The 11,673-nt window shown below is 37.0% G+C and overlaps 1 protein-coding gene across 1 annotated transcript; it reads left to right on the top strand.

Annotated features, from left to right (window-relative positions):
• Positions 1–1,257: 1,257 nt before the first annotated feature.
• FAM49B (family with sequence similarity 49, member B) lies at positions 1,258–9,670 on the top strand (the record flags this gene model as incomplete). The annotated part of the gene is made up of 9 exons (XM_010073051.1): positions 1,258–1,379; positions 2,995–3,100; positions 4,156–4,292; positions 4,944–5,021; positions 5,115–5,231; positions 6,340–6,419; positions 7,580–7,706; positions 8,516–8,586; positions 8,872–9,670. Coding segments are annotated over 9 exons (902 nt in total), but the record flags the coding sequence as incomplete, so codon positions are not given.
• Between the last annotated feature and the right edge of the window lie 2,003 nt (positions 9,671–11,673).

The raw sequence follows: 11,673 nt of genomic DNA, 5'->3' as shown, positions 1-11,673 counted from the left end.
TTATTTTCTTCTCATACAAACTTCATTTTCTAGTGGCTTTCTCTAGTGTGTAACACTAGGATATTGTGGGTTCGTTTTTGTTTTTCATGTAAGTATATACTTCCATCATAGTGGGAGTTATACATATGGATCATGGAAAAAGCACTTTCAAAAAGACGTTTTCCAGACCCTTTAAACTGCACAAAATAATGAGGATATATTGCCCATAGATACCTTTTGGTTTTCCCTATTAAAAAGAATCTGTTGTTACTATCCTGACCTTTGGCATTGTAAATCATGGATTAAAGTATCCGGATACTTTATGACTCATAACGTATTTTGCCCACGTAAACAGAAAAGTGGGGTTTTTTTGTAAGAGCTTCAGTAGCAGCTTCTGTAACTTAATTTTTTTATATCAGTCTAAAAGGAACTAACCTTATAGCTTGGCTTCCATCACAATTCTAGAACAAACATTGATCTCATATCAGGTAAATGAGATCTGAGATATTTGTACTGGGTGATTATTTTTTAAAAGTTAAAGCCTTTTTTGATTCTTCTCAAAACATACTTCTTATTGAATGGCATTTTTTTAAACATGTATATGTAGCTTTTTTGAAATTATATGGGAAGTCTTTAGTTAGTTGTAGAAAAACTGGGAGACAGCATACGTCCATAAAGAGGGGAAGGAAGAAAAAAAAGAGCAGGTTTACCCTAGATCTTTATTTCAATTCTGATTTTGCAATTAGTGCAATAAAGAATATGTTTTGAGAATTAAATATGTTTAGAAGTGGAAAAATATTGTTCCTTTCCCAACCAGTAAAAGGGGTGTCAGGAAGGATGGAAAATAATCTGATGTAGTGTTTCTAGATAACAGTAGACGTGAACACCTCCTGTAATGTCTGCAGTGAGTGTGTCTTTTGAGTGCTCACCTAGGTCTCTTTCATTGAGCTTGTACTGCATTCTGTACAAGGTGAGATTCATATGATAGTCCCAAAGATAACTTGTCAGGATTTCTTCTCCTTAACCCAATTTTAGATAAGACAGGAAGGATAGATTCCAGGTGGATTTTTGGGATGCTGAATGAAGCTAAAAAACTACTAAAACAAATACAGTTACTCTCTTGGAGTTCCTCGTACATTGTAGTAGCTCTTCAGAGAATGAAAATTCTTGAGGAGTTGCTACATGAAGAATTTGTCCCGTAGGTGGTGGTGTGCCTATTGAATTCCATATTGTTGTTAAAAAAAAATATATATATTTTTAATATGTTCTGCTGTTTAGATGCCCAACCTACAGAATCTGAAAAGGAAATTTATAATCAGGTGAATGTAGTGTTAAAGGATGCAGAAGGAATTCTGGAAGACTTGCAGTCATATAGAGGAGCTGGCCATGAAATACGAGAGGTGAGCTAGAGCGTTATGTTTGTGCACAACCTGTGGTTGGTTGTTGTCTGATTCTAACCAAGTACTGCTGAATTTTAACTTTGCTTGCAGGAGCTGATTGGCAGAGCATGTTGTCTATTAAAATCGCTGTCTTGAATTTCTGCTCTGGAATGTTCTTTTTTAACAGTGAAACAGATGTCTCTTGTTTCAATAATATTAATGCACATATGTAATAGCAAATGATGCTTCTCAAACTTTTTATGGAATTGTTATTGGTTTTTCTTCATATTCCCACGTAAGCTGCTCTTCAGTTAGTGGCAAGTTTGGAAAGAGGGTGGCAGAACTACAATGCAATATTGGGTAGTGTTGACATCGTTCTGTACGCTAATTGGAGAAGTCTGATGTGTGGTAATTCTAACACAAAAGAGATCTCATTTTCAATCCCTTTTAATTGGCTTTTGTTTACTGAAATAGGTGTTTGGAACAGAAACCAAGTTTCTTTACAGTGTGTCACTCCATTTTTCTTTTACCTTTAAGAAAGGATTGAATAAATACTCTCTCAACCCCCTTCCCCTCTTCCTCAGATGCAATGATGGGGTTACTTTGCTCCAAAACTGAGTTACTGTAACGTACTCTTAAGAAATCCTTGCACATAGGAGGAGTATCTGCTCACTCTAGAGGAATTTGAGATACAGCCATTCAGCTTTAAAGTACCATGAGTTTTTATTCAGTCTCTTGAATTTGTAAGGTAGGTTAAAGGAGTGTAACTGTCACACAAAACCCTTAGGAGGTTATTAGCTTATTTGTTCTTCAAGGAAGGAGCATGTTCAGGGAGAGGCTGTAGGGTCTGGCAGGAATGTGTTTCGGAAACAGAGCCTGCAGCTCCCATGCAGAAGGAAGAGATGCTCCTGAGAGCAGGGGAGACATTGCAGCAAGGAACCAGAGAGGAGTGTGCTGCAACTCACAGCCCAGGGTTGACTGAAAAAGATTTTGGAATCAAGGACTTGACTGTGAAGATGCAGCAGGAGAGTTATGAGCATTTTTATTTGTTTTCTTAGTAATTTTCAGTTGCTAAGTGGTCTGGTTTCTGTCTTAAAAACCTGGAATGGCTGAATTTAAGGCTTTATCTGTCTGGGAAGCTTACTGTAAAGAGAAGGTCTATGCATATATATCTCAGAGCTCGTTCCTACTGTAATATTTAGCCTGAATTTCACAGCAAATTTGTTTGATTTTATTTTTTCTCTGCAAATTCAGAAGTTGGTGTTAGAAACCAACATTAGAGTGAGGCTTTGATTGATAATCCTTTTTGCTTAGAGGTACCCCAATAAAGTTGTTGATTTTAAGTAACTAGATCTGATGATGTCAATTTTCTTATTTGAGTAGCTTTATTTTTAACAATTTCTTTATAATGTCTTCAAGCTGTCTTCCTATTCAGAATACTTATTTTCAACACAAGTGTTTAGAGCTTTTTGGAACAGACATGGGTTAGTACAGGCTTGTGTCTCAACTGGAAACTTCTCTGTAGGTAGAATTTTCAAGTTCTAGCTCCTCAAACAATAGCCCTATGTATATTGTTGTTGTTTAGTATATCAGTTATTCTTAATCTAAGCATACTTTTTCCTCTTTTCTAATTAAGGCAATACAGCATCCCAATGATGAGAAGCTGCAAGAGAAGGCATGGGGTGCAGTTGTTCCACTAGTAGGCAAACTAAAGAAATTCTATGAATTTTCTCAAAGACTAGGTAAGTGGAACGTTATTAACTTGGGGGTTTTTTTGCCTTCATTAATTAGTACATTTGGCATATTCAGATGCGATCACATCTAAGTCAACCCCTTGTTAGTAGATAAAAGCTCATATTGCACAGATTCCGGCTGTACACTGGATTGGATCTTATTTATATGTGAATACTTCCTTCTTGCGTGTGAAAGCAAACTTGCTTCAGTGGATACCTGAGAGGAGAGAAAGAACAGAAGCATGCTTGTCATCCTCTTTCTCAACCCCTTTAATAACTCTGGAAAGCACTGACTGGCTGATTGTTTTGAAAATTAGTAGACTAGTTCGTTGTGAATTAGTTCTGTTAATGCTTTTGATACCAGGGGTAGCTAAAAGTAACTATTATTACCTCCCAAACACCAGAAATAATTTGGTCAGTGGAAATGCCTGATCTTGTTTCATTCAGGTGCAATACTTAAGGTGGCGCTTCATGCCTCTTACAATACCAACTTGACTGATGTTTGGCTAGGCTAATAAAACCTATTAGACTTGATTGATTTGTTCTTTCACAAACTGTCTGTTAGATCACTTTTAGACAGTTATTAGCATATCTCATGAAAAAATGAACTCAAAAGATGGAAGCTTTTTGCAGGCAAGTTCTGCTTTGTTCAAGAGTTGAGGCATTTTTCTCAGGAAGATGAGCAGGAAATTGGATTTTAAGTTTATCTTAAATAAAGCATGACTTCTGCTGATAGGTATGTACCTCTTGAATTCTGTGTTATCTTAAAAGGTGCAGTCTAACACAGGTTATTGAAATGTTTTACACAAACAGTGCAGACAAAGGTTGAATAAAACTTCTCAAGCTTTTTCACGGCTGTCAGTGCTGATTAGACCTAGCCTATACAGCCGTTTGTAAGGAAATATGATAACAGCAGAACATAGAATCATCAAGCCCCTTTATTATTAATTACTGTGTATTTTGGCAGATGTATATTATAAGTCTAGCATGCATAATATCGGTCAGTAGAGATACAAGAAGCAGGTGCGGTTCTATATGGTAAAATAACTCTCCTCTCATTTAAGAGGCAGGATTGCGAGGTCTGTTGGGAGCCCTGACGAGCACTCCATATTCACCAACGCAACACCTGGAGCGAGAGCAGGCTCTTGCTAAGCAGTTTGCAGAAATTCTTCACTTTACACTCCGGTTTGATGAGCTCAAGGTAAGAACTGGTTGGAATTTTGTAAACACAAAGGCCAGCAAAAAGAAAACAAGTCTATTTACTGAAGCAATCTGGGTTGTGTTCTGTTCTAGAACATAGCATGCAGCAGATACTGGAATATCTACTATGCTAGGCTTGTTCACATGAGCTAGAGTTAGATTAAACTGTAAAACAGATTAAATACCTTATTTTCTTTAGGCAGTTGTTATATTTCAGTTCATACTAGTCATGTTTCTTCATCAAAATTCGCCATGTCTGTTGGGATAATAATGCTGCTGCTTTTAGAATGTGCACAACCATAGTCCAGCTATTATCTTGACAATGTGCAAAGAACTAAGCATGAAATTATATTAATTTGCTGGTCTGGTCTTTGGAGTAAAACTAGGCAAAGCCATTTTTTTTCAGCCTACTAATTTCAGTCTCCTGTTTAGGAGACTGCTACTGTTCTTGTTCTTGTTAGATCTTGTTCTGAAAAATCTGAGAGTGTAACCAGAGAGCTTTATGTTCTACATATCACTTCCCAACATGTCACAGGCCTTTTTACTTCAGAAGGGTGAACATTTTCTTGTTCATAGTATTATATTTTATGAAAATTTGTCCTTACACTTTTCTTGAATTTCTCACAATTCTTTTGTTTCCATATCTATATAGATGACGAATCCTGCTATACAGAATGACTTCAGCTACTATAGAAGAACTCTGAGCCGTATGAGGATTAACAATGTCCCAGTAGGTAACCCTTGGATGAGATTAAATGTAATGTTATACTACTACCTATCGTTTTTTCATGTACAGAATAACTAAATTCCTTCTCTTACATAGGCAGAGGGAGAAAATGAAGTAAATAATGAGTTGGCAAACAGAATGTCTTTATTTTACGCTGAAGCAACGCCAATGTTGAAAACCTTAAGTGATGCTACAACAAAGTTTGTGTCAGAGGTAAGAACATAAATTTATGGCTTGGATAGTGTACTTCAAAGAACTGCATGGCCAGGTGTCATTTTAGAACACAAAACTCTTCTACCAGGCTTAATCTGGCATCTAGCAATCAAACTTCATTTTCAGAGCCTCCAGAAACAAAGTATCTTTCTCAGATTATATGGAAGTTAGAGTAGGTTCAGCTAGCCACCTTGCAGATGCGTCACAAAGAGTTAGTGAATACCATTCCCACGTTGGCAGGGATGGCCTTCCTCAAGGAGGGAGGTGGGAGAAGTAAGTATGTTGCCGGCATTTTGGTGGTGATTTAGAGCAGAAACTTCAGGAAATTGATTCTCTGTGCTTGAAATAGGGAAGGGAGTTGAAATGCAACTTTTTTTTTCCTCCTTCCCAAGACACTTTTGTTTCACTGTGTAAAGTCAAGTACACTTACAATACTGCAGAAGAGAATAACCTGAGCTCAAAAAGTATTCCAACATTTTGACACATCCGTATTAATCCTTAATTACCTGAATAAATAGCAGTGGTAAAATCCAGCACTACAAGTATTGTGCTTGACTTCTGATAACTGATTTTTGTCTTACATGCAAAGAATGCACACTGTTTATTAATAAAATACAATTGTACATTACAAGATTAATACAAAAATGCATTTGTCTTCTAATAGTTTTTCCTAAGTTCTGATTTACACTTGAAATGCCTTGAGAAAAATAGCCTCTTATTTTACATTTATTTGAGATGTTTGTCTGCAACAATTTTAAGTCTTACTGTTGCAGCAGATGCATTTATTTGGTTATAAAAATTTCTGTCTTTTAAGAGCAGGCTAGGTGATTCCTTTAAAGCTTCCCAAAAGTCAATAGTGTCAGTGATGTGTTTCTGTTAACTACAAATAAGCAAGCAAATCTCATATGGTAGACTTTGGTCTCTAAGTTGCTAATCTTTATTATAATATTTTTAAAGACCAGTATGAGGCTGCCCGCCTTACCATACTTGTGTTGATGTTTTTGATTTCTCCACATTGCCATGACAGCAGATCACTGATTTGATTTGGATTTTGTAGTATAATGTTTCACAAAAATTGAATTGGAAACTGTTTTATCTTCTTCTGCAGAATAAAAATTTACCGATAGAGAATACTACAGATTGCTTAAGCACCATGGCTAGTGTGTGCAGGGTCATGCTGGAAACGCCGTGAGTATAAACAGTGCTTGTATTGTGTGTGAATCATCTCTGCATTTAAGGCATGACTTGTGATGCATAAGGTGAAAGAAGTGTAATTAGGGTAATCAGGAGTTGTGTTACTTTCTTTTTACCAACTTAGTTGTTTACCTTGACATGAAACTCAATTGTCCCATTTTGTTAGCCATGCAAATCATGCAGTCTAGTTTTCTGAACATATTAATATTTAAAAATAGAATGCCTATGGAAGCTAGACAGCCTCTTGGCACTCTTTACAAATGGTTTTCTCATGTATAATTCAGGAAAATATACTATTTGAGCATGATTGCCCAGAGCCTCCTGAAAGAGGGGTTGTGGGCAATGTATTGGATGGTACCTCCTTCCAAATTGGTTTGGCTGATGGCTGTAGCAAAATTACAGCGCCCCTGTCTGGGGAATTAGGAGATGGCTTTCAGGCATGAAAACAGGCTCTTGTCTACTGGTAATTTGAGAGGCACTGGGAGTATGAACAGAAAGTCAAACTAAACTCTAGGTTTTTATCTGTTTCTTCTGGAATCTAAATAGTTTCCCATTGGTAAAATTACTCAGGCATGAGGTGTGTCTTTTTAAATAAGTTTCTGTCCAAATACCACACTAGATTTGTTTTGGAGCACATTTATATTCTTACCCTTCTTAGGAATGGTCTGTGCCATTCAAAAAAGTAGTTAAGCGTTGTTCGTTAAACTTGCGGGTTTTTTTTGCCTTCCCCCCACCCCAGTCAGAAGTTTTGGTTGCATGTATATTAGAGGATGGAGGGGAAAAGGGTGGGAAGCATTGAAAGCAAAGTTAGTATGTAGTGCTTTAATCCTTTTTTATTTAATTTTAATAAATAAAATACCTGTAGTGGTATAGCAGCAGGGTGCTGTTTTAGTTTTGAGAATCTTTGTTAATCTCCAGATAACTCTTTCTAAGCAGTGATCTGATTTGTAGGCAGGTTATTGAAAGGAAAAAGAAAAACTCTCAAAAAGTTTGTGTGGTTGGTGGGTTTTTGAGTTTTTGTTTGCTTTTGTGTTTTTGTTTTTTCCTTTGGGGATTTATAGAAGCATTTTTATATTAAGTCATGCTTTGGGCGTTACTGGTATGCGCTCTTATCTTATATTTGATAGGTAATAATCTGTGGTTTTAAATTACAGTGAATATAGAAGCAGGTTTACAAATGAGGAAACAGTATCATTCTGTCTGAGGGTAATGGTGGGTGTCATCATACTCTATGACCACGTGCATCCGGTGGGCGCTTTTGCCAAAACTTCAAAAATTGATGTAAGTTATTGTTACTAAATAATCTTTTGAGTATTTAAACTGTGTGGAGGCTCCTTTTCTCTCTGCCAGCTTCTAGTATCAGATGTACGCTGCGGACTGATGCTAAATGGGTAATGGTAGCTGTTAGCAAACCATACACATAAGTAGTGAGAAATGCCGACTAGGCCTTTAGACACATAAATGGCCATTGTTAGGTCATGAAAAATCTGTTTTGTTGGAATTCAGGTAGTGCCTTGAAATACTGGCAAACAGGTGGTTGTGTTGAAAGATCCAGATCAGAACGACTGGAAAGAACAAGGGCATCTAGATTGTTCATCGCTATCTGGCAAAAACCGAGGTTCATCATCCACCAGTCTTCAAGTCCTTAATTTTCTGCTGTTTTCTGATAAGAAGTCTATAGAACACGTGCTATCAGTGTATGCTGGATGTGGTGGTTTCAAATGGACTGTTATCCCATTGTATTAGCTACAGTTTTTCATTATTTCATACTCTGAATGTAATAATTCTTAATGGACTTATGGTAAACAAAGATTTATGTTTACAGTTGCTTTTTTAAGGTTGATAAAGCAGAGCTAGACATCAAAATTGCATTGCCTAAAGATATGAAGATTTTTGGGTAGCTCAGCCATTCTGTCATAGAAAAATGTAATACTGAAAGCTTAATTCCTTTCTAATACCAAAAAAATGTCTTTATACTGCTGCAGTTTTTAAATACTTCTTTTTCTCTCTGACAAACTGAATATAAAACACTTCTGTAACCTCAGAAGGTATCAGTATGAAAAAATCTGTGTGAATTTTTTGACTCCTAGATGAAAGGATGCATCAAAGTTCTTAAAGACCAGCCTCCTAACAGTGTAGAAGGCCTTCTAAATGCTCTCAGGTACTCTTAGTCTTTTACTTGAAATATTTTTATATGAATTTTCTTAAATTGTCCAGGGCATTTCCTTGCTCCCCTTGGTGCAAGGCTGTTGGGTTATAGTTCTGACTGATAATAGCATTTTCTGATCAGAATATCTGACGTGTGTACTTGGTAACTGTGGAGTGGGTGATGACCAGTGGCTGAGGGTTTTACTCTGGTACAGTCAGATTAGAAATCATATATTTGTTAAGCCCAGCAAAATAGCGTCTATGCTTTTCTCAACTTGGTTTTTATTTCTGTGTTTAGGTACACAACAAAGCATTTGAATGATGAGACTACCTCCAAGCAAATTAAATCCATGTTGCAATAACAATTACCTGGAATTCGCACCTGCTGTAGACAGACAGTATTCTGCAATGACTGAGATGCACAGATTTTATTTTTTTTTAGTGATTGCAACTACTATCTCGTTCGTTCTTGCTTTTTATTTTCTCTCTTCCTGTTTACCCTTTTTTTACATCACTTTGTTGTTCTTAAGTAAGCTCAGACTTCTTTTCTGTGCCAAATCAATGAAAATTATCAGTTCTGGAAAGTATTTCAACTTTTCAGAATAGCCATCCTAAGTGGCAGCTAATTATGCGTTGCATTTGGATTTCTCTGTACTGGGGAGAGATTTGTGACTTGAACTAAATATTTTTAAACTTGTGGTTTTTTTCTTTTTTTGAAAAACTAATATTTAATATTGCTTCTTCTGCATGGCAAGACTGCCTACTTCTGCTATTTAAAAATCCCTTGATGACTTCATTTTCTATTGCAGCTTATTTTCATGTGCAACCATGAGGAAACTAAAAGCAGATTTGTTTAAATTAACTGTGTTTGTACAAAATGGTACCCAACACAAAGGTTTTTTTAAATGAGTAAAAACTGTTTTGTTTAAAAGTTACGTTTGCATTTTGACTCATTTTTGTAAGGATGTATGTTGTATGTTTAACGTTTAATAACTAACCTTAAACTGTGGTGTGTGCGTAGCAAAATTGCGTATGCATGTTCATGTCAAATGATTGGCTGTGGATAAGATAATAAAATCAGCTTTCATTTTTCTAAGTGTGGTTTGATTTACCAGTATTTTGAGTGAGATGTCTTCGTGCTCTTTGGATTTTTACAAAAAAATAAATTTATAAATTTTATATAGTGAAAACTCTGCTGTTTCATTACCAGTAACCACTAGAGTCTAATCCACTGATTTAAACCTGGTGTGTTTTACGGCTTGTGCTCTCTACTCTGTGCTGCTTCCCTGTCCCTAGAAACATTACTCATACAGACTTTGGGGGGAAGAACTTTGTCCAGTCCATGTAGATCCCAGTGGACATTGTTGAAGAACCTGCATCTTGGCTACCAGTGTTGAAATCTCAGCAGAGTAATCGGGAATGACATTCCAGATGAGGCTGCCTGTTTGGCTCTTTCTGTACCAATAGTGGGGGGGAGATTAACTTCCCTCTCTCTGAATACTGGTGCATACTCTTGTGGATCTAGTTATTTTGAACTGTGTGTAAACTTTGAATAATCTTAGTTTACTAAGTTTCCTGTTTGGATAATATTTTATTGCAGCAAGTGTTAAGCTTTGATAGGTTAATGCAAAAAATCTTTTTGGGAGGGGAGGAATTGAAGGGGAAAACAAGAATTGCGAATTGCTAGAAAGAACATCTCCAGGAAGTGGCGTGTTTTGCATCAGTGGGCAAACAATTAGTGTACCTCATGTGTGTGGTGCTGTTGTGATTATGCCTAAAATGAGTTGTCGACATTCTGGAAAGGAGATCTGAAACCTGCAGGCAGGCGTGAACACCCTCAGCTTTATTTGCTGGACAAGTGATGTTTTGTAACTTTACATGGCACGCTAGCTCCAAATATAACATACCAGTGTCACCGGGTGGGATTTCTGGTGGACACCCCTTCTGCACCATCAGGATAGATTCTCCTTTTTATCTTTTGTTTGGTTTGGGAAATATCAGATCTGCAAAATTCTAAATCCTGATATTTGAGGAAGAGTTCGAAGGAGGTACAAGTGTGTATTGCTGATACCTGTACCACCTCCTCTGTTAGGCAGGGTGATACATTTCTTTCCTGCCAAAGATGCTTAGTGGAGGAATAAAATGCTCTTGCTTCGACATGGTACTGCTCTTTGGTCCTTCTGGCAGCATCACAGTTCAATACAGCTGAGAAGGGACAAAACTTGATTTGTTTTTTTGTTAAAAAGAAAAAAAAATATTTCCCAGAATTGTATGAATGTTACAAACTGTATACAACCAGCCATTCTGCATGTATCTGAAAGGGTGGCTGTCCTCATGAGTTCATTACTCTAGGAAGAAAAATAATTTTGTCTCAGTTTTGTTACTATGAATACAGTTATTGAATAATAATCACAGGAGGGACAATCATACTCCTGTCCAGTGTTATTTTTTGGAAGTAAAGCTTTCTAAAGGAAATCTGATTTACAAAGAATAGGTTTTAAGCACGATTTGGGTATTTGACAGTTTTTATTTCTGATCTCTTTAGAAAGTGCTTGAAACAGTGAATCCAGCCTGGGTGCCATAGTGGAAGAACTCGCTGTGTAGCCCATTTCTTGTTTGTCTGCCTCAATGGCTACTGACTAAAACAACACAGTTTTTTTCAGTTGACTGTTTTGGACAGCTCTTCCTTTCTGCTGCCCTGCCAGTATCTTTGCTTTTAAACATCATTGTTGTTGTGGTCTGAGAATAATTGGAGCTTTCTTTTTTTTTCCTCTGGTATTAGTGTTTTGTAGTTTCTCTGTGTACGCAGCTGGGAGAGGGGATTAGAGCTGGCATGCCTTTGAGTTGGCTGGCCCACAGCTCCACAAGCTTCCCTACTCATGAGCTTTCCAAGAGGAGAAACCGGGCTTTCCAGTGCATCAGGCATCAGCTGTTCACTGTTTTGAACTGGAACCACTGTGTGTTTGCTACTCAAGCTTTGGTGTTTGTTCCTTGCAAAACCACTCTTTAATCTTCTCCTTCTCTCTGTTTTAATTCTTCTCTTATCTATGGTAGTTGACAGAAGAGTAGGTGGCAGGCTTAGCACAAAGTATTGGCCAAT

This window comes from Pterocles gutturalis, unplaced genomic scaffold (genome assembly GCF_000699245.1).
Source record: "Pterocles gutturalis isolate BGI_N339 unplaced genomic scaffold, ASM69924v1 scaffold52182, whole genome shotgun sequence".
Lineage (NCBI taxonomy): Eukaryota > Metazoa > Chordata > Aves > Pterocliformes > Pteroclidae > Pterocles > Pterocles gutturalis.
This window is presented reverse-complemented; position numbering and strand designations above follow the sequence as displayed.